The 21,822-nt window shown below is 43.9% G+C and overlaps 2 protein-coding genes across 3 annotated transcripts; both read right to left on the reverse strand.

Annotated features, from left to right (window-relative positions):
- Window positions 1-628: 628 nt before the first annotated feature.
- On the reverse strand, window positions 629-12,051 carry sonb (SON DNA and RNA binding protein b). Of its 2 annotated transcripts, none has more exons than XM_019868151.1 (20): window positions 11,927-12,051; window positions 10,676-10,870; window positions 10,537-10,568; window positions 10,255-10,454; window positions 9,979-10,142; window positions 9,717-9,889; window positions 8,776-9,073; window positions 8,513-8,703; window positions 7,755-7,898; window positions 7,502-7,680; window positions 6,412-6,546; window positions 6,048-6,134; window positions 5,763-5,963; window positions 5,573-5,683; window positions 4,664-4,780; window positions 3,106-3,253; window positions 2,967-3,035; window positions 2,291-2,406; window positions 2,103-2,204; window positions 629-1,324 (listed from the first exon to the last, which is right to left on the reverse strand). In XM_019868151.1, exons 1-20 carry the CDS (start codon window positions 12,007-12,009, stop codon window positions 1,247-1,249), a joined length of 2,823 nt encoding a protein of 940 aa, XP_019723710.1. In that variant the 5' UTR covers window positions 12,010-12,051; the 3' UTR covers window positions 629-1,246. The 2 variants fall into 2 exon arrangements, with proteins under 2 accessions (XP_019723710.1, XP_019723709.1); XM_019868150.1 differs by having other exon boundaries at window positions 8,776-9,079.
- Window positions 12,052-12,824: 773 nt separating this feature from the next.
- On the reverse strand, window positions 12,825-17,136 carry rcan1b (regulator of calcineurin 1b). The gene is made up of 4 exons (XM_019868107.1): window positions 16,656-17,136; window positions 14,921-15,094; window positions 14,671-14,830; window positions 12,825-14,030 (listed from the first exon to the last, which is right to left on the reverse strand). The coding sequence occupies exons 1-4, from the start codon at window positions 16,740-16,742 to the stop codon at window positions 13,831-13,833; spliced, it is 621 nt and encodes a 206-aa protein (XP_019723666.1). The 5' UTR covers window positions 16,743-17,136; the 3' UTR covers window positions 12,825-13,830.
- Window positions 17,137-21,822: the final 4,686 nt, after the last annotated feature.

A 21,822-nucleotide genomic window follows, 5' to 3' on the forward strand; every position in this document is an offset into this window, starting at 1 on the left:
CATTTTAACGTTTGTAGTCAATAATTTTCGACCCAATAAAGTAACATTTTAATTTTCGCCAGCACATCTGATGATCTCAGCGAGATGGCGGTTTGGAATCAGTGCGCTGGCTAAAAAAAAACATGACACTGCGAACAAAGGATTCAAGTAGAGCTCGCATCATAACTCGATTGCATGATGTACATCCGAAATGAGAACTTGTAAGGTGGGGAGGGGGCGAATGCACTATTTTCACTTGACTTCTTTCCACACACACACATACACACACCACGTGTGTCCGGCATTGAAGTGGGCTGATTTTGGCTCAAGCCATTATCTTCTTACACAACCCACTAGAATAGTTCTTGTGCGTGTGTGTGCACGGGCACTCTTGTGCTCGAGTGTCATTTTGAGTGATTTCTAAAATTACAAGGTAATAAAGTGCTGCCCCCCACCCCCACCCCACCCCCTGGACTGCTTCGACATCAAAATTTGAACCTGTCGCAGTGAGGAACCCAGAAAACATCACATTACAAAAATTCAGGTTTCCTACCTGCTTTGGCTGCACGCGTGTGTCGCTGGCTCCATCTTTGTCTGCAACCGAGGCCACTCCCAGCATGACACCCAAACACACAATTCCTCCAACATGTGACATAAATAGCTTTATTTTTAAGACACAATGCATGAGTATGCGTAACAATCTGTTGTCTGTACTACGACTACACTACAAATGGATATTGACAGAGACTATTTCACAATCCTTGTTGCCGTTTAATTTTAAAATCTTTCACAAGTTGAACAAGTTCAAATTCCGGTTGTCTATATACGGCACTGTGCAAAAGGCCGACACTCCTTTTGCCTCCCCCCCACCCCCAACAGCAGTCGCTCGCGCGCTTAAACATTAAAATTTGAGACATAGTGTTAACAGAATGTAAAAAAAAAATAATCCCAAATAACTTATTTTTGCCAAGTAGGAACCCATTACATTTTGTTAAGAATAGAGATACAAAGTGGTACCCAATATCCATTTAAATCATGATTGCAACGGAACTATCCATCCCTCCAAAATCAAAATGGCACCTGTTGCCTTTCCGACATCCTCCATGAGGGAGGAAGTAGAGACCTTGTATGTGGCCATTGTGGCATTGCTAAAACAATAAATCTGAGAGTGGCTTAAGACTATTGTACAGTACTGTACAACTATAGAAGCAGATAGAAATTGAGAAGAAAAGAACAACGGTCAGATAACCAGATGACGGCTCGTTATCTATGTGGAGAAGAGGGGGCCAGTGGAAGCGGCCGTGAAGACAGGACCAGTATAGAGTCCGGGTCCATCAGCTGGAACCTGGTGAACACACACACACACACACACACACACACACACACACACACACACACACACACACACACACACACACACACAAAACCCAGCTATGGATGATGTAGCTGCTACAGAGGGATGTGGGTGTTTCTACTCCCACGTGACGGTGTATTCTTACACTGCTGCAAGACTAGGTCACCGCGTAACCTGCACTTAGTGAAAGATCGAAACGCTTGTAAACCGAGGACGCCCTAGGTTACAATAAGCGGTACGTAACATCATGAACACAATTACATTTACGGCAAACTTAAGGATCTCAAATGTATCGGTGGTTGGCTACTCACAAATTCACCAACGGAGTTTCCCTGCGAATTTGTGATTCACTTTTTGTGAATTTTTGGATATTCACGGATTTTTATGGGGTAGGGGTTGTGATCCCATCGTCTGGTATTGGTTGAAAAACGCACCTATTCTCCGTTTCGTGCTCAGGCCCTGAGAAATATGAAACTAATACTTTGGTGCCATCTTGTGGCAACTTGGTGTCACGGCGCGATAGTATGTTGAAGTGTGGGGAGGAACTTCATTTCGTCAAGCCATAGTCTGGTCGAAAAGTGATTTTGCCGCAATCTTGTGGCATCTACCGGCAATTATAAAGCTTTTGAGGTCAGCCAAAATGACTCACAGATTTCCACCAATGGCAGCAGGAGTCAGATTTGAATTGAAATCTAAAAAAAAAACAATGCTTCTAAAATCGTAAGGATTTTCCTCCTGTCTCGTTCATTGAGGCCTTGGACTGTGTTACCTCTCCAAGAGCCTGCAGTGCCACGGTTGCTGCCATGGCCTTGGCATGTTTCTTGTTGGGACTAGCTGTTTGGGGCTGATAGTCCGCACCGTTCACTGTCACCTGGTGAGCACACAATGCATTGATGAGTAATGTGACCCAGTCCACAGCAGCCCGGTAAGAGCAGATATAAAAAAAAGCTATTTTACCTTGAAGAGAAAATTCTTGCGGTGGTCCGGGCCGCTGTGGTGAACCATGACAAAGTCAGGCTGCGTCATCCGTTTCTTGGTGCACAATTCAATAAGAGCTGACACTGGATGCTTGCCTTTATGGAAAGAGGAAATGAAATCAGGAGGTCTCGAAGCTTGGGGGTTTTGACCATTAACATAAAACAGTACTTTGTAATGTATTATTCCAGCTACCATTGTAGTTTTTTCTTTGTTTTAATCAGGGGTGCCCAATACATCAATCACGATCGACTGGTAGCCCGCAGACAGGTTGATTGTGGGAGGCTGGTTGCTTAAAAAATGGATCTTCGGTCAAAAAAGATCGGGCACCCCTGCACCCCTCGTTCCTGCCGACTGCTGTCAGGCGATTGAATAGACGGTCCTGAAACCTGGACTCAACCCCACTCACCCATTTTTAATATGCTTGTATTCATATTTTATATTTATTTATATACTTTTTGTCTTCTACTTTCTCCCTTTCATAATTTTGCTGCTGTAAATTGGGAATTTCTGTATTGTGAGACGAATGAAGGTTTTCTGATCTTGAAATGAACCAACCAATCATTTTGTCAGAGTGCAAAATCTCATGGTGCCTTTCCAGTTATCTAATGCGGCCACTTCATCAATTGAGGAGGTATTACACAACCGTGCCATTTACCCATGAGGTCCTTGGTTACCACCAGTCCCCCTGTTGGTTTCTGTGGCTTCTCTCCTTCAGCAACCAGTCCTGAATCAAACAAAAAGCGTTTTGAATCACCATTCATCTCAAGCATGGAGGAAGTATGCGACCTTCTGACCTTTGCGGTCCACCTTGAAGTCAATGATGATCGGCTCCACTGTGCCTTCACGGTTCCTCCCGAGTCCCTCTCCTGCCCTCCAGCCCATTTTTCTCATCAAAAATTCTCCAACGCCGCCCGATACCGGCGCTGCCCTGAGGAATTGGTCCTAACCGAGACATTTGAGGGTTATCAGACTAGGCCTAAGCTTAAGAAAGCACACAACGACATCAAATTTGTGAAGCAGTTGAACAATATGGTCAACCATTTCCTCAGAGTCCTGCATTGCCCCAGTGTCGCATGATGTTCCACACGGTTCAATTCTGGGACATCTGCTGTTTTCATTGCATCTAAACCCTTTAGGTGCTTCCGCTGCTATGCGGATGACTATGTACTGCTGAGCAAAATCAGACGCTTACTTTTGTCCTGTCTGGAGGAAATCAAGACCCAAATGGCATGGAATTTATTGAATATGAAATGAAAGGAAAACAGATGTTTGGATCCAGGGGCCCTTGGAGATCTCATCCTGCTGACTTGAACCCCCTGGCTCCTTTATCTAAAGCCAACAGTTTTGAACTTGTGTTTTAAACTGGACAGTGATTTTAAATTGGCTTCAGTGATATATGCATACCCCATTCGAGAACCCCTGATTTCATCGGTGAGATGCCGTAATGCCTGCGGGTGCTGAAACGTTTAAATACGACCAGTTTTATGTAATCAACAGGTATAATCTTACTTTTCCTACATGTTAGTGAGGATACACGCTGGAGACCCGTAGACTGAATTTTTTTTTATACATGCCTGTTTTATTTATTTATTGGTCCGTATGATAAGTTGAGTGATTAAGAAGTGCAGTCTACTTTTACATAAAATGTTTCATGAAATTAAGTGATATGTATGGTAAAGCCAGTGACTTTTTGCATTATTGTTGTAATCTGCACTTTAGTTGGTGTTTTACTGATTATATTATATAGACTTACACCTGTGTGGCAGAATTAGATTGTCATGGTAAATCCCAAACTGCACATCAAGATATTTACGAGGTTCATACCTCTTATTGTAGTCATATTACAGCTTCATGTCCTTTATCTTAGTACTGTATCCTATAATGAATAATTGATCTGATATTGTGTGTTGTAATAAAGATTGATTGATCAAAAATACATTCGAAAAAATGGCAATTAAATCGCAATCACAATTTGGAGGGGGCAGAAAAAAGCGCAATTAAATTATTTTACATAATAATTCATCCCTACTTGCCACCCGATGTAGAAAGTAAGTATGTGGAGCACAATGCAGTCAAACAACAGGGGTGGTCTCAAATTGTTCATTTTAGTACACGCCAGAGTCTGCTAAACAAGGGATGACAGGACGCAAATGTCCCTCGGGCTAGAGCTTGGACGCCACTGATATATCCACTTTTGTCATTAAATTGCCTTTTTCTTTAAGGAATCATTTTATCATTGACTATTTTGGATTTCCAGTGAAAGATGAATCAAGCCTGCTGCTCACCAGCAGTTACGTTCCAACAGTGTGAGACTGTGTATTGTTTAAGGTCTCATTGTGTTGTGCCTTTTACCTTCTTCAGCCAGGCCTGTGGGCCGCTGTTGGACAGCTCCTCTGAGGAGAGGACCTGCGCTCCCGTCGAGCCCGTGAAAAGACCAGGAACAGTGTTGGACTGGGCCCATGCATCCACCTGTGAAAGGAAAACTTGAGATGAGCTCAAAGAGCGTACCTGGTGTTGCGAGGTTCATACCAGAGCCCATACACAACCATGGTAGCAACCCAGTGTGTGTCTGTGTGTGTGTGTGTGTGTGTGTGTGTGTGTGTGTGTGTGTGTGTGTGTGTGCGTGTGCGTGTGGCTTGTTTATGTGAGGGTTGCAACCGAAACAAGATCTGGGCTTTTATGGCAGTAATGGCGACCAAATATGTCACGCAGGACAGCAAGCATGACATTTCACATTTAGTTGTAAGTTTCAATATTTGACTGAACAATTTTTTTTTTCATTGAAGAAGACAAATAGAAAGTTGAGTTAAATATTTCCAATGTCCACCCCTGACCCATTCAAAAATTAAGTACTGCAACTGTTGTGCAAGCACTATATAAATAAAGGTTTATTGTATTGCATTGTAAAAATCCTCCCGCATCCAAAAATATCAACATAGTGCTGTTTAAATGTTAAATGGGAAGAGTCCCTTTCCTTCCACTAAAGTTGATTGAAAAAACAAAAAACATCTCTCAAGGTTCTCTAGGTGCATTTTCGCTAAACCCTTTCAGGCAACTGACTCGTCATTTTCAACTGTACTTGAATGAAATAAAAAAAAATATATATATTTTGCCCAACTCGAATTCATTTTCTTATTAAGAGCCAACCTTCAAAGTTTGAAAATTCCCAGATGATTGCTACCTAATAATGTGAATCAAAATGGAATTTTAAAAGAAAATTACAATTGAAAAATCCATTCAAGAACAATAGCAAACATCTACCTGCTCCTGGGCCCGGCTAAGCATGCAAATGGCGTTGACGTCGTAGGGGTTTTCGGCCAATCGCTTCTGAGCTTTGATCCTCTCGCTCACAGCCTGAGAGATGTCGACGGGCTGCAAAGACGAACGATGTTCAACACATGTGGCACTCGCGCAAACGGACCGAATGTTCGTTCTCACTGCAGCTCTCAACCTGCGGCGGTGGACCAGGAAACACGCTGTCGTCATCTACCGCCGAGGCCTCCGTCGTCCCCGGCAACTCTGCTGCTTTCAAAGACTCGCTGGTATCTGATGATGAGCTGGCTGCTGCTTCGGGAACAGCGGCGCTCTTTGTCTCATCTGACGTTTTTTCTACCGGAACCCAATCTCCGTAGGCGTCCGTTGTCTGACTTTCCTGGATGGGACAACACTGCATCACTTACAATCTCAAAGAAAAGAAAAGAGCTCTCATAGGCAACGGTCAATCTTTCGCTGAGACCTTTTTACGGTGCTGCGATCCTGAAGACACTGGAAACTCTTTTGCCATGCCCGCATCACTTCGGGCAGTGGGTCGCACTGTCGTGTTCTGGAAGGTGAACATGTTGCGGTTACTATGAATCACTTTTCCCCATTCACGAGTCAAATGATCTCATTTTGTGAGACAGTGAATTGATTTTGAAAGAATATACGCTGCCACAGGAACTTTTTAAGTCCATCCACAAAAGGTGCGATTTTTTAAATTTCTAAGTAACAAGCAAAATTATTCAAAAACTATTACGTGATGTGTTGGGCGTGGGGCAGAGGAAGGAATCATGACATTTTGTCTTGAATAATTTCATTTGTGGAACGTGTGTGCATTTTACAATGACGTTGAAGCTGATGGCCTTGTGTTCTCGCAGAAACAATCCCCCAAATGGTTTCCTGTTCTCCTCGTCCACCGGCACAGGAGGTACCGCCACCGGCAGCTCGCCTTTGCTGTCCACAATCATCTGGCATTTCTAAAAAAAAAAACAAAAAAAAAACACAAACCCAGGCTTTGCTGCAATCAGAGGCAAGCAATGTATCTGCAATAAAACACATTTTAACAGAGTGACATCAGGTAGGATTAAACCCTCAAATCCTTGGTTCGTCAAAGTGGCGGCCGGAGTTTACTTTCGGTAATCCAGAGCTGTGGGGGGGGGGTTGCCCAATAAATTATGGCATATCCTCGAGGGTACTACTTTAGCGCTATCTGGTGGAATGTTGGTGACACTGTCAGGTTCATTTCATTCGTAGTTTTTTGGGGGGTCTGGATTTGTGATATGCGTATCTATTTATCTATCCATCCATCCATCCAGATGGATAGATCTTTTCCTTTTTTTTTGCAGTGGGTTAATTGTCTGCAGTGGTTCACTGCACCTACAAACAAGGAACCATTACACCAATAAATACAACATTTAAGAAAAACAATGATTTCTCCCTATCTGAGCTTTCGGCCAATAAAAGCTCTGATATGATTGCGACGTATTGTGTAAATCAGTCGTTCTCGCATGTATGGCTCATTTGGAGCCCTCACGCTCTTAACTCTTGTAGTGTTGTATAGCTGAGGAGAGGCAAGGCAAGTATGTGCTTGGAAGCACATACCTTGGGTCCAAAGTTTCCAAGGTGAGAATACACGACTGCTTTTGCAACATATAACTGGGCGCCATGTCTCGCTCGGCTCGTGTTCAAAGTGATTGACTTTGTGAGTGCCTTTCACCGGTCTCCATTCTTGAAATACGGAAGAACACGAAGGTCTACATGAAGGGTGCGCAGGGTAGCAATGTGTAATTGGCGTTAGGATTATGAGGGAGACGCTTGGAAGTAATAAAAATGAGCTCATCCTTAAATTACAGAATCAAAACAAGAACAAGCTATCATTTGCTGAGAAGCAAATCTTCAACATTGTGTTCCGAGACGAAACGGGGCACTTACGTCGGTGAACTCCTTAATGCTGATGATGTTGGCCTGCTTGGCTACTTTCTTTTTCACTTCCTCCAATGCGGCATTGATGCTGCTGCTGAGATTCGCACCGGGAGGTTTGTTGGTGATGGTGGGCAGCGGCAGCAGTGAGGATAATGTGCTGATGTTGGACAAGGCAGCCGTCATGGTGGCTGCGAGGCAGAGAGGGAAAGATGTTGAATTATCGCCGAAGCGTGAACGCGACGCCTCCAACCGACGTTCCTACCGGCCGTCATAGCGGCGTTCATGGCCATGCTTGGAAAGGCCAGCGGCAGCATCGAGCTTCTCAGGCTGGCGGGGATGGTCATACCCACTTTGGCACACATAGCGGCCGCATTGGCCTTGGCAATTTCCAGAAGTTGCTCTTTGCCTGAGGGGAACATAAAAGCCACGTTTCCACCGAGCGGCACAATTCAATGACTGTGAAGGAGGAAAACAAAAGCATTCAAAATCAAACACTTTCAGGTACCCTTCACTGGGGTACAACATGAGTTTAACCTTGAGGTGTCTTTGAAATTATTTTGTCATTGTCATCAGATTAAAAAATATATCCCTACATATTGGGACCAGCATGCCCCAAAAACAAAAACAAACCAATTACTCCTCCCTACTTTTAGCTCTGGGGTTATTCCAACTCTTATATAATTTGACGTAACATCCGTGGATGAATCAACTATATACGCCCGGCGCTGCTTCAAAGCCCGACAAACTTAGTGGCCACACCGCGCGCCCAAAACTCCTTCCAGTGCACCTCTCCGAAGAGGGCCTGAGACTTCGACAGCCCGGTGCACAGAACCTGAATGTCTCACATACGACACGAGACCACTTTTTTTTGCCTTTTTCATGTCATTTTCTCACTACCAGTAGTCACCAACTCACATTATGTTGCAACGGCTCATTCCAGTCAAGTTTGTCTGCGGTGTGTAGTGGGAACTGTGCAGACATGAAGTAGACAATGCATGCAGCGAATTTGTTATATCTGACCTAGTTCACTGATTCGTTGAGAGCCGTCAAGGTTAGCGCTATGTTTCCATGTAGGGGATCTTTTCTTGCGTAGAATGAGCTCAGGCGAGCTGCTCGGCTCTCGTTTCCAGCGGTCCCTCTGGCTATAGGTCCCTCGCCGCCTCCGAGCTCGCGACACAGAGTGTGACCTTCGGGACCTCCGGTTTCTGGACCTGCATCGACCACATGTCGTTTTTCGAAGACTGTTACCACAACTAATCCTCCCGAGCAGATTCGAAACCTACCTCGACCGGGATCGCTTCCTCCTTGAAGAACTCCTGGATCTGGATCTGGAGCTGGACCTCATCCTGTGAGTCCTGCAAGGTGAACTGGATCTCTTCTGCCGCTTAGATGACTTCTCTTCTCTGCTCCTTGACGGGGACTTGGATGGCTTGCAGCGCTTTTTTGCAGGGGATTTCCTCGCACTGGCCGAGATGTGTTCCGATGCCTTCAGCCGTGGCTCAACGGGCTGAACGGGCTCCTCAGACCGCTGAGCCCGACTGGATGGGTTTGGCACAGATGGAGGTGCAGCACAATCTTCAGCTACAACATGAAGGCACAATCAGAGTTTTAGGATGGTCATAAGAGAAGTGGAAGGTAAAACTACCACCAGAATTAAGAAAAAAGTATTTACATAGAAATGGTCCAGCCCAATCTAGATCAAGTTTATGATAATTATCCCCAAAATAAATAAATAAAAAACAAACAAAAATTGCAAAAAAGTGTTTTCATTAACAAATTTAAAAAAAAAAAATACTGAAATGAAAGTACATTTTGCATCGATAAAATTAACTATAATGATGGCGAAAATGTCCCTCATTTTCATCTTAGTCAATTAATATGCTCCGATCGATCGTCCGATTTCCGTGGAAAAGTATGTGATCAGCATATAGCGATCAATGCCTTCCATGGCCGATGACAAAAGCCGATCACTCGCAGCTCGTACTTTGCAGCCAGCAGCCAAGTCGAGCCCAGCCTGAGTGCAGTCCAACGTCCCCTGCCGCTTTCCTTCACAATGGACGTGGTACAGACCAAACGATGAAGTGAATCATAATCGAGGTTTGTGCGCTTTCTGTGCTGTCCATTTGAAATACGGTCCTATTTTTTGTTTAATGAGGGGATGGAAATATGGACATATGGAGTCTGATGATATCAGAATGGGCAGCATAAAAGCCTCGATCTGTACCTGAATGTTCTCCGGCGGCTCTTGCTGTGGTCTCTGCCGGCACGTGATTATGGTCCAAACTCTGCTGTTCTATATCTCTTTTTTTAGAACTTGGAGACAGCGGGTGTATGCTTTTTGCGGCATCGTCTTTGGACTCTGTGGACGGGTCCAAACCATCTCTCGTGTCTAAGGACCTATGCACAGACGCATATTTTCAATCCCTACAATTTCAATGATTTGAGCATTTTTGGCCGTATTTCATACGTCCTTCGGTGCGCAGTACCTGGATGAGGTGCGGTGACCTTGTGAACTGGAGTGTGAGCGAGATCTGGCTTTTCGTTTGCCGGGTCGAGAACTCCATCCTTCCGAGCTGGAATGTGAACCGTGGGAATGTGAACGGGAGCGTCTCTTTTTTCCCCCGTCTGGTTTTGCTCCACTGGAGCTGTCCTGGGTTGAGCACAGACGAGTTAGTTATCTTCAAGCTTTAAGTCGTAGTAAGTTACTTTGACCATGAATCACGTCGGATCCCAGTTAAGCTTCTTCTTCGTCTTCCTTTTACCTGTTTTGGGATGATATCAGGCAACTCCTCACAAGGCCTTGGCAACAAGCTTGGAGCACATTTACTCCTCCTCTGCTTTGTATCAGAATCAGATGAATTTCCTTGTCTCTCGCTCTTGTGCCTCTTCCTCTTCTTCTTCTTCTTTTTCTTCTTTCCTGTTTTGTGCTTGTGACTTCTGGAGCTACTGTCAAGGCCTTGACCTGAAATAACAAGTCAAGACCAAGTGTGAAAACAGTTAAGTTTCCAGTTCATATTCATATGGAGAGGATAGAAAACACTTACATGGCTGTTCATTATCCGTTGGGGCTCCTTTTCTGAAAAATAATTTAAAAAAAAACGAGTTAACAAAAACAACATTAAAAAAAAAAAAAAACTCTTCCTATTGTTTGGCCAGTGTGATTTTTTGATCTGTCAGTCTTACCTGGAATGCGCAGAAAATTCTTCCTCGGATTCGGAACTGCTCTCTTTTGCCTCCTTCTCTCGTTTCCGCTTCTTCTTCTTACTTTTATGTTTTTTGTGCTTCTTGTGTTTCTTCTTTGAACTCTTGTCATCACAATTTTTGTCTTCGTTATCCTTTGAGGTTATTTCATTGCATGCAGCCACAACTTGAGGAGCACTGTCGTAACGATTGAATAAATAAGACAAATATTATGCACCCTGAAAAACAAGGACGTCAAATTCCTTTTTGTCGCGGGCTTCCCTGAGAGGGCCGTTACGAGGGTGAAACCAAATGAATGTTTAATCATCTCATTGTATTATTACATATACACAACAAAATGATGCATTGTTTTGAAATCAGAAGTCAAGGATAACAGATTCCTATTTTTTATTTACTCTATACTATTCATGTTCAAGGCATTTTTTAATGATTCATTTGAGTAAAAAAAAAAAGACAAATTTAATTAAAATTTGCAAATTGGGGAAACGAAATAAAATGATTTTCTTTAAAAATCACGTGTAATGCGTTCTACATTCTCTATGACTGAGGGGGTATGACATAAAGGTTTGGGGGTACACCAGCCATAAAAGGTTGGGAACCACTGCTCTAAAAGGATGTTATGCATGGGCTGCATCAAACATTTTGGCCATATCAAGATAATCACACTTGATTTTTATTTACATCGCCAGAGCTGTTGTTCAAGAAATATGAAACATGATACTAATCGCTAAAGATCTGATTGCCTTATTAAGCTTCTTGAGAGGATCGTAATATTAAAAACAAAATCACCAGATGCAGTGTGATGAAGTGCAGTTCTGAAAGTACTGTAAATTACAACAACGCAATGAAAGGGAGAAATTGTGAATGACTACTAATTCATCAGTCAATCACATTCAAAGATGTGCAGTCCAAACTACTACTACTACTTGACTTGAAGAAAATGTCATGTTGCATTCTAGGAATAAGCAACTCATGAATACGGTTTGCGTTTTGAAGACAGAAGTGCAATCAGCCTGCCATGCCACGCCGCCATTAGTCTATGTATACACAACACTGTATATAAGCCATTGCTACGCCGTTGCATTTTGTTTTAAGGAATAGGCAGGGTATACAAACGCAAAAATGGTTTAGCGGCCACTTTTAACGTTTTGCTCAAACCGAACATGTTTAGACTTCTGTTTATTGGCGACATGAGTGCAGCTACAATGCAGGGAAAACTCAATATTGACATACGTTTTGTCGACATTCTGGTCTTCAATTTCTCTGATTTTATTTAAAATAAAATCTTGAAAAATTTGCTCTATGTTGGCTGCCATTTTTAAAGTGTGCAGCTAAAGGTTCCGGCTAGGAGCTGTGGCAAAGTCAAGGTTCCGGATCATGCTTTGGTTCCTCTCCTTATGTTTGTTGACTGCGTCCCTTGTTTTATTTTTTTCTTCAGAATAATCAACAATGAAAAAGAATGTCGGGTTGTGTGTACTTATTTAAAGCGGATATAGGAGTAGTGGCTTTCAAAAAATTACATTCAAAAAATATTTAACTTGAAGCCGAAGAAACTTGGCTCGACTGCTTGAATGCTTCAAATGATGGAAGATCGTGGACAGAAAAGTTGTGATGTGGGAATAACATATCGTGGCATTCCATGACATAACAACCTGAAGATCATTCCAATGTCAGCGCAAGGATCTATTCGACCGGCAGACAGAATGCTCCCATTGCTCTGTCATGCTGATCTAGGGGGCATTATTGCACAGTATGTCGGGATAGTTGTATGACGTCACATATTGGGCACATGCGCACAGAGAGAGAGAGAGAGAGAGAGAGAGAGAGAGAGAGAGAGAGAGAGAGAGAGAGAGAGATTAAATAGACAGAGGGACAGATACTGTATAGATAGACCGACACATGTATGTTGTTAATCTATTTATGCCAGAAACACATAGTGACAGGCAGAACAATTAAATGCTCTTCCATTACATGTCCAAATGGGGCAATAAACGTGTGTGTGCGTGTGTGTGTGTGTGTGTGTGTGTGTCCACGATATCAGCTTCGTGTTCAATTCAACAGGCTCAGGTTTCACAAGTCAATTTGGGAGTAAATTGTTCCTTGGCACAAAAAAGGCTGGGAGACACTGCTGTATAATACTCAAGTCATTTCTTTTATTGGCTTTTAGGCTCAGCAACAGTGATTTCTAGATCAGAATACAATTCTTAGCACATCATATACGGTATGAAGCCAAACTCTGACAAAAAAGATGGCCCAGTTTTATATATATATCTTTTTTGGGGGGCATGGCTGGATAAGGCCAAACCACCATGTTGCCACGTTCCACAGATGAAAAAGGCCTTGCTGGGTCTGTCATACATTGACAGTTCTGTAAATGAATGAATCACAGAACAAGTCTAACAATTTCTTGCTAGTTTACAAGGAAAAAAAAACAAACAAACGGGACTTCCCATTGCTCTTTTCACATAGAAACGACAACGGTGACAACACTGCGAATATTACATTCTCATTTCAGAGCAGTATTAGACTGTAAAGATGTACACGTTGACTATACATACGCCACACAAAACAGTTACAATATTAAAGATGTGATGTCACACACCCACCATTTCAAAATTACCACCACTGAAATCTGAAATTTAGTGGAGCGTAATATGGTCATATGCAGCTTTTGTATTTTATTGAAAAGCCATTTTTTTCCCGCCCACCCAACACTTGATGTTTCCTTATAAGCATGATGCTGCATTTATGTTGCGTGGTCATCTTTTGTCAATTATAAGCTCATCTCATGCACACGTTAGTAATAGCACATCTAACAAATCCATAAACCAAGTATCCGATCGTGACATGAAGCATGAACATGAACATAATGTTTACACACTTCAAAACCGAGTTCTCCATCATCCCAAACCCTCGAATTGCGGAGAGCAGTTGTTATCGTACAGCTGAACGTCTCAAAAAGAAGTCCCGATCTTTTCCCAAAAGACACAATTACAGCATCTGATTCTAAGTTGGTCTCCTCGCCAACGGGACAATGCCGCACCTCCAAGGTACCTTCCCAAATGCAGAGAGCAAACCTCAGAGAGCACATCTTCTGCGCCGTATCGGTGACATCACAGGGGATGTTTTACCAGCTGTCACTCCAGTGCTGCCAACTGCTCAACGCCGTGCGTGTAATCGGGCCGGCGCGTCTGGACGATCTTGGGCCGCGCGGTCCTCGCCGCGTCGTCCGGCTCGCCGTCATCCCGAGCCGAGCTGTCACCGAGCTCTTCTTGGCAAACGTGGACGACGACGCTGGGGGTGGTGGGCGTGGCTGTGTGCAGCTCATATTTGTCGCCTGGAGGTAAGTTTTGTAGTTAGTTGGTAAGAGAACTACAAAACTTAGTTCGTTAGTAAGAGAACTACAAAACGGTCGTATGTAGGAATTCATCGATGAAGGAGTGCAATCCTTAACGACCACTGGGGCTACTCAATGAACTTATGAGTACAATGGAAAATGGATTTTAGAGTGACAACGTTAAGATTTTGTCAGAGTTGTATACAGTAAACTGCACGGAGGGCGGGGTGGGGTGGATTGGAAGCCAAAATAATGTCCAGTTTAAAAATGTTGCCATTGCCCTCTGGTCATTTGGAGGATATTCTCCAGCCAAATGGATTCTATTCTCAGACCCTCATCCTCACTGGCAGTAAATGCCCCAAAAGATGAGTTCAGAGGCCTGTGCCCCGTTTTGTAGAAAATTCAGATGTTGCTTTGCTGCAATGTAATCTTACGATCTAATTAACCAGCAGGGGTCAAACGTCTTCTCTCCCACAATTTTGCGCTAGGTGGAGTCAGTTACATTCATAAATAGAATTTCACAAGACGAAACAAACACTCTAAAGTCATTTTCCAACCTAAATCTATTGATAGTAGTACATTGGTGCACATGAGTTAAATCTGTTTTAATTATATGAAGACGGAAAGGATTCAAATGTACCTGGTCCTAGTTTGGAAATGGCACACAGCAGGTCATAGTTGACGACGGGCATGGCATCCTGAGACTGCTCCCAGCCCACCGGAGGTGAGGCGGGCGGTGAGATCAGGAACTGCTTCTCGGGCTTTGGAGGCTCAAGGCGAGGACTCCCGATGTGGACAGACTGCGGGGAAAAGACAATGACCGTAAGTCCTGGCAAAATTTTACAGAAAAAAAAAAACCTCAATAAAATAGTGTGACTCGCAGACGTCACCTGAGCAAAGTAGAGGCGCATCTCTTTGCCGTGAAAATCAGTTTTGTGCAGCCGCAGTCTCGCCTCTGCCGCAGCCAGCGCGTCGCTAAAATTAATCCTGACTCGACGGAAGGACTTGAAGTACTGGAACTGAGCTTCTGGGTCAAAAGCGTGGAATAGCGCCTCAAAGCTGGCCTGCATTGAGAAGGAAGAGAATCCGAGAGAATGGTCAAACCACCAACTCACAAATTGATTGGATCACGATAACTCAAAAGAAATGTGACGGGACCGCCAGCCTCGAGTATTTGTAAAAAGTCCCAGAGGACAACAAAGACAAACACACTTAAGTGTAGTGTCATTTATCTGATGTGCATATCACCGCCCTGATGGTTGAGATCATTTTACAGCTGCGGTCGGCAACCTTTTCTGCACCACAAACCGGTTTCGAAAGGCCGGCTGAAGCAGGTCTGATGAATACGAGCTGACTTGCAGCAAACTTGTACCTTAAGTAAGACTGGCAATAATATCTCTTAGATACAGCTTTGTTTTTCTTGAAAACCGTAGGCCGCAGGTGTCAAAGTCAAGGCCCCGGGGGCCAGATCTGGTCCGCCGCCTCATTTTATGTGGCCCACAGAAGAAAAATCATGTGTGTGTACTTGCGTGATTCTTGCCAAAATGCCAAATGGCCATGTGTAGTAAATAACGTTTAGATTTTCCAATACTTTTGTTACCGTTTACTACTCACTTGAACAATAATTGAACAAACTATTATCGTTGGACTCATTTCAAAACTAGTAACCCATTAATTAGTTTGTGATGCACAAGTAAGAATGCAATGAGACAATTCAACATTTTTGTGGTTTCACTGTCATAACGGCCCGCCGGGGGAATACATAAGTGGCCCGCGACGAAAATGAGTTTGACACCCCTGCTGTGTAGGCTCATCTTTTGTTCCATTATTTGGCCTGTTTGGGGGAAAAAAAAAAGCACTCAGGAAAACCTCTTTTCAGACCCTGATGATCAAGAACCTTTTTTGTTCAGTCTCTCTGTGCGGCCCAACATCTGTCCGCGCCCACTCGATGGGCTCCCCCCCTCCTTTACAGTCACTGATGTAAATAACCCGCCAAGCTTCTGGCCACCATGAACGCCTTCCAAAATGCAAGAGAAAGCTTTTCCTTGACTTTCTTCTTCTTTTTTTTTTTTTTAATGATTCTGTTTGCCAGTTCTCCCCCTTACTTGTAGGGTTTTCTCCACGTACTACAGCATCCTCTCACATTCAAAAAAACATACACGAGGAGTGAACGTAAGCGTTTATGGTTGTTTGTCTATATTTACCCGGCGGAATAGAAACTGTACAGCTCGATGGATGGATGCGTTACAATCACCGTTTATGCAACAAAATAATGAGGATAAATGGCCGTCAGTCAACTGAAACCATGGATTCATCATCCGCCCTTGACCCAGACAGACGCTGTCAACAGTGCGTCGTACGCCTGCCCTAATTCCAGCACCTGGTTGGGACACTGCACCGGAACACATCACAATAAAACTGCCCAGAACTAAAGACAAGGATATCCAAGTTAAAAATCGCATGAAGATGTTTAGTAGCAAGAAGGGCTTTTGGATGGAGGAGGTATCAACGTCACACCAAAACCGGTATCAAAAAGAGGAAGAGAAAGTCCCCATTTCTGTCTGCCGCTGCTGTGCCGCATCACATTCGGATCAGGAAAAGCGGAGGAGCAGACACTTTGCTTACCTGAGCATCGGGATGATTGAACACTTCCCGATTGGTCACGGAGGCGACCAGACATAAGTGGTTACACTTGGTGGTCTTGATGTGCATGGCAGGCAACGAGGCGCGTCGAAATCTCCGCCACTTAATTCTTGAATTCGGGGTTGCCGAGAGGCTCTCGAAAGGCAGTTGAGATGGGGGGGATGAAGGGGAAGGAGAGAAACGGGAAGGTCGGGGAAGCGTCACCTTCTTCGGGGTGACGGGTGAGCGAGAAGTAATCTGGTGGCCAAAAGCAGGAAAACGGGGGAGCTTTTGGATTTTGTCCGAGGCTCTTTCTGAAAGCTTCCTCTGTCCTTACGCGGCACCGCAGTGTCCAAGACCAATCTGCTTTCTTAATGATCCACCGGCTTTGTGGCAATCTGTAAATTGATGGAATTTTCCCGGCATTTAGGGTGTGGAGAAATGGCTCACTCAGTTTCGTCCTCAAGCTCTCTCTGTCTCTCTCTCTCACGCCCCCCCTTTTTAACCAGGCCCCTTTTCTGCAACACGTTGACGCACTGCCCACAGCTCCTGCCCACTAACTCGGCGATTCGCTGAGTTCCGACAGGCAGGGAAAGTGGGAGGAGTTTGTCTATTTTCTCTTGACAAACATCATTCAATGGCGCCTAATCAGACGGAAAGGACAGTGTGTGTCGATTCGGAGGAAAGTCATGACGTCACCTGAGATCTGACACATCAATCGCTCCGTTCAAATCTCATCATCTCAACCCCCTTGGCAAGTCAGATTTTACACGCACAGACCCGGGAAAGCATGTGCAAGACATAAAAGTGAATGAGTTGGGGGTGCGGGGGGGGGGGGGGGGGAAAACAAGGGTGAGAGAGAGAGTGAACAGCTGAGAAAAAAAAAAAAGAAAAAACAGATGGCAGCTGAACAGCAGCAGAAAAAAAAAGGAGTGGAAAGTGTAACAGAGACATGACGGGTAGGAAGAATGCAAACTGGAGGGGCGAGGTATTGCTCATGGAAAGTATGCGGCGTGATAACTCGCTTTTATGAGGTATTAATAGCTGAGAGCGCGAAGAGAATATCGGGTGATGTTATACGGATAACGTGTTAAGTTTAGCGCATGCATTTGTTCGTTTAGCTTAATTTCCATTCAGGTTCACCCTGTATTTCTGCTGCTGCATTTATCAACGTGGCTAAAAAACAAAACAGTATGAAATTGTTCACAATTTAAACATTTACGAGGTACATTAGGAGTGGTGGGTAGTCCGTCACTGAGGGTCTGACGTTTCTCTGGCGGACTGACAACTAACGGAAACGTTGAAGCGGTGACAGAATAAGCGCTGACGGAAGCGATTTTCGGCAGTCGCCCGAACCGTCACGAATGAGAAAAGCAAAGACGACCTTTGGCAAATCGTGTTTTGCGGCGCACGTCTGCACAGAAAGAATGAAAAGTCAAAACGAAAGGTCTGCCGCCATCTGTCTGGTCATGCGGTGCAGTTTGAAGAAAAAAAAAAAATAGGAGTGGTGGGTAGTCCGTCACTGAGGGTCTGACGTTTCTCTGGCGGACTGACAACTAACGGAAACGTTGAAGCGGTGACAGAATAAGCGCTGACGGAAGCGATTTTCGGCAGTCGCCCGAACCGTCACGAATGAGAAAAGCAAAGACGACCTTTGGCAAATCGTGTTTTGCGGCACACGTCTGCACAGAAAGAATGAAAAGCCAAAACGAAAGGTCTGCCGCCATCTGTCAGGTCATGTGGTGCAGTTTGAAGAAAAAAAAAAAAGAAAAGAAAAATCTGCCTTCCCTGGATGTCACAATTGACATAATTTAAAAAAAAGGATAGCTCAGATAGTTCATTCATGAACTTGCAATGAATGTCCCCTTCCTGGCACGATTTGTTTTCTTGTTGTTGCTCGTCAAGCTGCTGAGCAAACCCCCATTCTATACCACAACCAAAACAACACGCACAGCGGAAAATGTTGTAACCTGACAAGTCAGCTGACCCCATGAATCCTTTCAGACACGGACGGTGTAAAAAAGCACCAGGATCACAGAGAGAAGGGAACAAACCACCTTTTTTTTTCCCCCCTTTGCGAAAAGGAATCTCCATTGACTTGAATGTATTCGTTGATTTGACAATGATGCCGTCTCCCGAGAGGAGGACTTCAGTTTTACGGTTTGCATGTCATCAACGTGACCACCATTCTGATCCTTGCTTGCGCAACACATCCGCATACGCACGTTTGTAAAATGCATTCATTCATTCACAGCAAACCATTTTTTTTCCATTTGACGTGCGCAATGGTATGAACAGACAATGGGTAGCATGTCCTGTATCCAAGATGGCCCAATCCATTGCGAGCTTAGTAAGCATCCTGCCGGTTTCCACTGACTCAGACTTTCCAGTGCGATAATGACATCGCAAGCATCAGCATTTGAAATCTGTGAACGGGAAAATATTGACAATTTGGAAAAACGCGAGATCCTTCCTTTGGGTCTGCTTGATAGAACAGTCGCCGTTTCCACTCGCTGTCTTGATTTAATGCCGACAGCGCAGGCGCGATGGACACTGGGTGTGAGAAAACAAGGTTTGACTTTTTCCAAGACCCTTTTTAAGACAATAACGACCAAAACGTCATTCAAATCCAATTCAGTTTCCACGCGGGATATGGAAGCCGCACTTTGTGCGACTGGACGACAGGGAAAAAGAAATCAATCTTGATGCGGGGGTCGCAAATACAGGAGAAGCTTGTCCGTTGAAATGCATCTTCAGCCATTTGAAGTCTAATGTTCACAGTCGTCCTTAATTTGAGTTCCGCGCAAATGCGTCGGCAATGCCGCGCGTTCTATTTCAGATCAGAACTCATTGGGCAATTTACCAAATTTGTCATTCTTGTGCACGACGTGAGGAAGGCAACATTAGGCTATTCGAAAAAAGTGATGTGAAATTGGATGTGAGCGCGCGTTTGTCCCCACGCACACCACAACAAAGCGATGACACGAACCCATGAGGTGTGTCGGGAAAGGTGCAGAACTGGTATCACAAAAGATCGATTTCAAACCCAAACGAGGGGTTTTCCACTTCAAAGTGCGTCAGACAATCGACGGGCGCATCTCGCGAGCAGATCCTTCTGTGCCTGCTTCATTTGCCCGCTTGCAACGCCCGGAGACTCTTACACTTTCTGGCCGATCGAACAACTGCACATCTTTCGTGATGCCAGCCAGGTCTTCTTCCTTTCAGCCGGACGCAATCTCCCTATTCAACATAAATCCAGCGCGGCAGCTTGTTGATGTGCTTCACTTTGCCCTTGTGACATAATGTTGCTATTTCCCCCTATGCCGGGCCGACACGTGGTCATGGAATAACCTTGCGACAGAAATGCCACTTTAAAACTTTCCGTTCCAACAGCTGACATTTGTTTTAATCCGGTCCCCGATTTAGAAAAATGAGGAAGAAGAACAGGAAAAAAAAAACATGAGGACGACGCCGAACATCGTGCCAATTCCGTCGGTTACCAGTCGAGGTGATTAATCGACAGCTAATGATTATCACATTTGTCAACAGCTATTTTAGTAATTGACCCGTCGTTTGAATTGTCTAAAGTCTTCTGATGTCAGCCTCTGAACAGTCATCATTCTCTGAATGTGGTCATCTTTTGTGAAAGGAGACGGATCACTCTTCTGAGTTTCATCAAAACATCTGCTTTTGCTTTGGAAAAAATCAACCTGAGCCAGTCATTGAATCACTTTCAAAAAACTTTGGTGGGTATTATCAATCACTCTCGTGTGACACTGCTATTAATTGTTTTGTTTATCCCCCCCCACCCCAATCACTGCATTGCCAGTGATTCCCAACCTTTATTCATCCAAGGCACATACAGTATTTTAAGTTTGAAATCTCACAGCACACCACCAAACAAAAACTGTCACAAAAAATGTGGAGAAAATTTAGATTGTGCTTTTGAGTGATGATTTAGAGTTGTATGTCGAAAATACAGTGCTTTTTTTTTTGTGCCTGTTTAGCATTTCATTCTATTTAACATTAATTTACGGTATTTTTAAACATTCTGCTGAGCATATGAGTAGTATTAGCAAACAAAGATGTGTATTATTGTAGTTCATAATTTACACTATGTCACTTGACTAATTGATACAGAGTTTAGAAATGTCATGTTTGATGCTGTGATTTTCTGGTAAAGCACAGTGCAATAAAAGCATAAAATCACCCTCATGTTTTGTACCGGTACTCGTACCCGGTCTGGGCTGTTTGGTGGCTGCGGCCCGCTGGGGGTGTCATTTGTGTCAAAACCACTAATGGCTGCTTCGAGATGTGCCACGTATTTTAGCCTCATAATAAACTTCTCGTGACCAATGTGAGAGGGTGTGAAAGGCATGAAACCAAATTTTAACACACCTGCTCCCCATTTACACCAACCATATCTTGTAACACAAACAAGTCACGTGACACTAGTGAGTGAAAATGGCTAACTTGGTCCAATTTCAATATTTTGTTTGTACTTTTGGTGCCAGCCTTTTGGACATTTAATGGCTTTATGTTGAGTTTTGAATGGACAGTAACTCTAAACTGACGACTTGACATTGTAGCAAAAGTGTCATTTCTTCAGTGCTGTCCCAAGTAAAGATATAATAAAATATTGACAACAATATGAGGGGTGTCCTTGCTTTTGTGAGATGCTGTCAATCCAAAACATTCTTTTTTTGTGCCTGTTTCCCCAAATTGCTGGCGTTGGGGATGAAACCTTGTATCTCCAAAATCATCCCTTTTGAATGGACAGTAACTCTAAACTGACGACTTGACATTGTAGCAAAAGTGTCATTTCTTCAGTGCTGTCCCAAGTAAAGATACAATAAAATATTGACAACAGTATGAGGGGTGTCCTTGCTTTTGTGAGATGCTGTCAATCCAAAACATTCTTTTTTTGTGCCGGTTTCCCCAAATTGCTGGCGTTGGGGATGAAACCTTGTATCTCCAAAATCATCCCTTTCAGGAGACCTCCGAAATGGCATGTTTGTTCAACAATTAACATTGCATCATCTAAGAGAGCAAGCCATTTTCAACACTTTAGATTGGTCCAGCAGACGCCAAAGAAATGTGTGTGTGTGTGTGTGTGTGTGTGTGTGTGTGTGTGTGTGTGTGTGTGTGTGTGTGTGTGTGTGTGTGTGTG

The sequence above is a fragment of the Hippocampus comes genome, unplaced genomic scaffold (assembly GCF_001891065.2).
Source record: "Hippocampus comes isolate QL1 unplaced genomic scaffold, H_comes_QL1_v1.1 scaffold157, whole genome shotgun sequence".
Classification (NCBI taxonomy): Eukaryota; Metazoa; Chordata; class Actinopteri; order Syngnathiformes; family Syngnathidae; genus Hippocampus; species Hippocampus comes.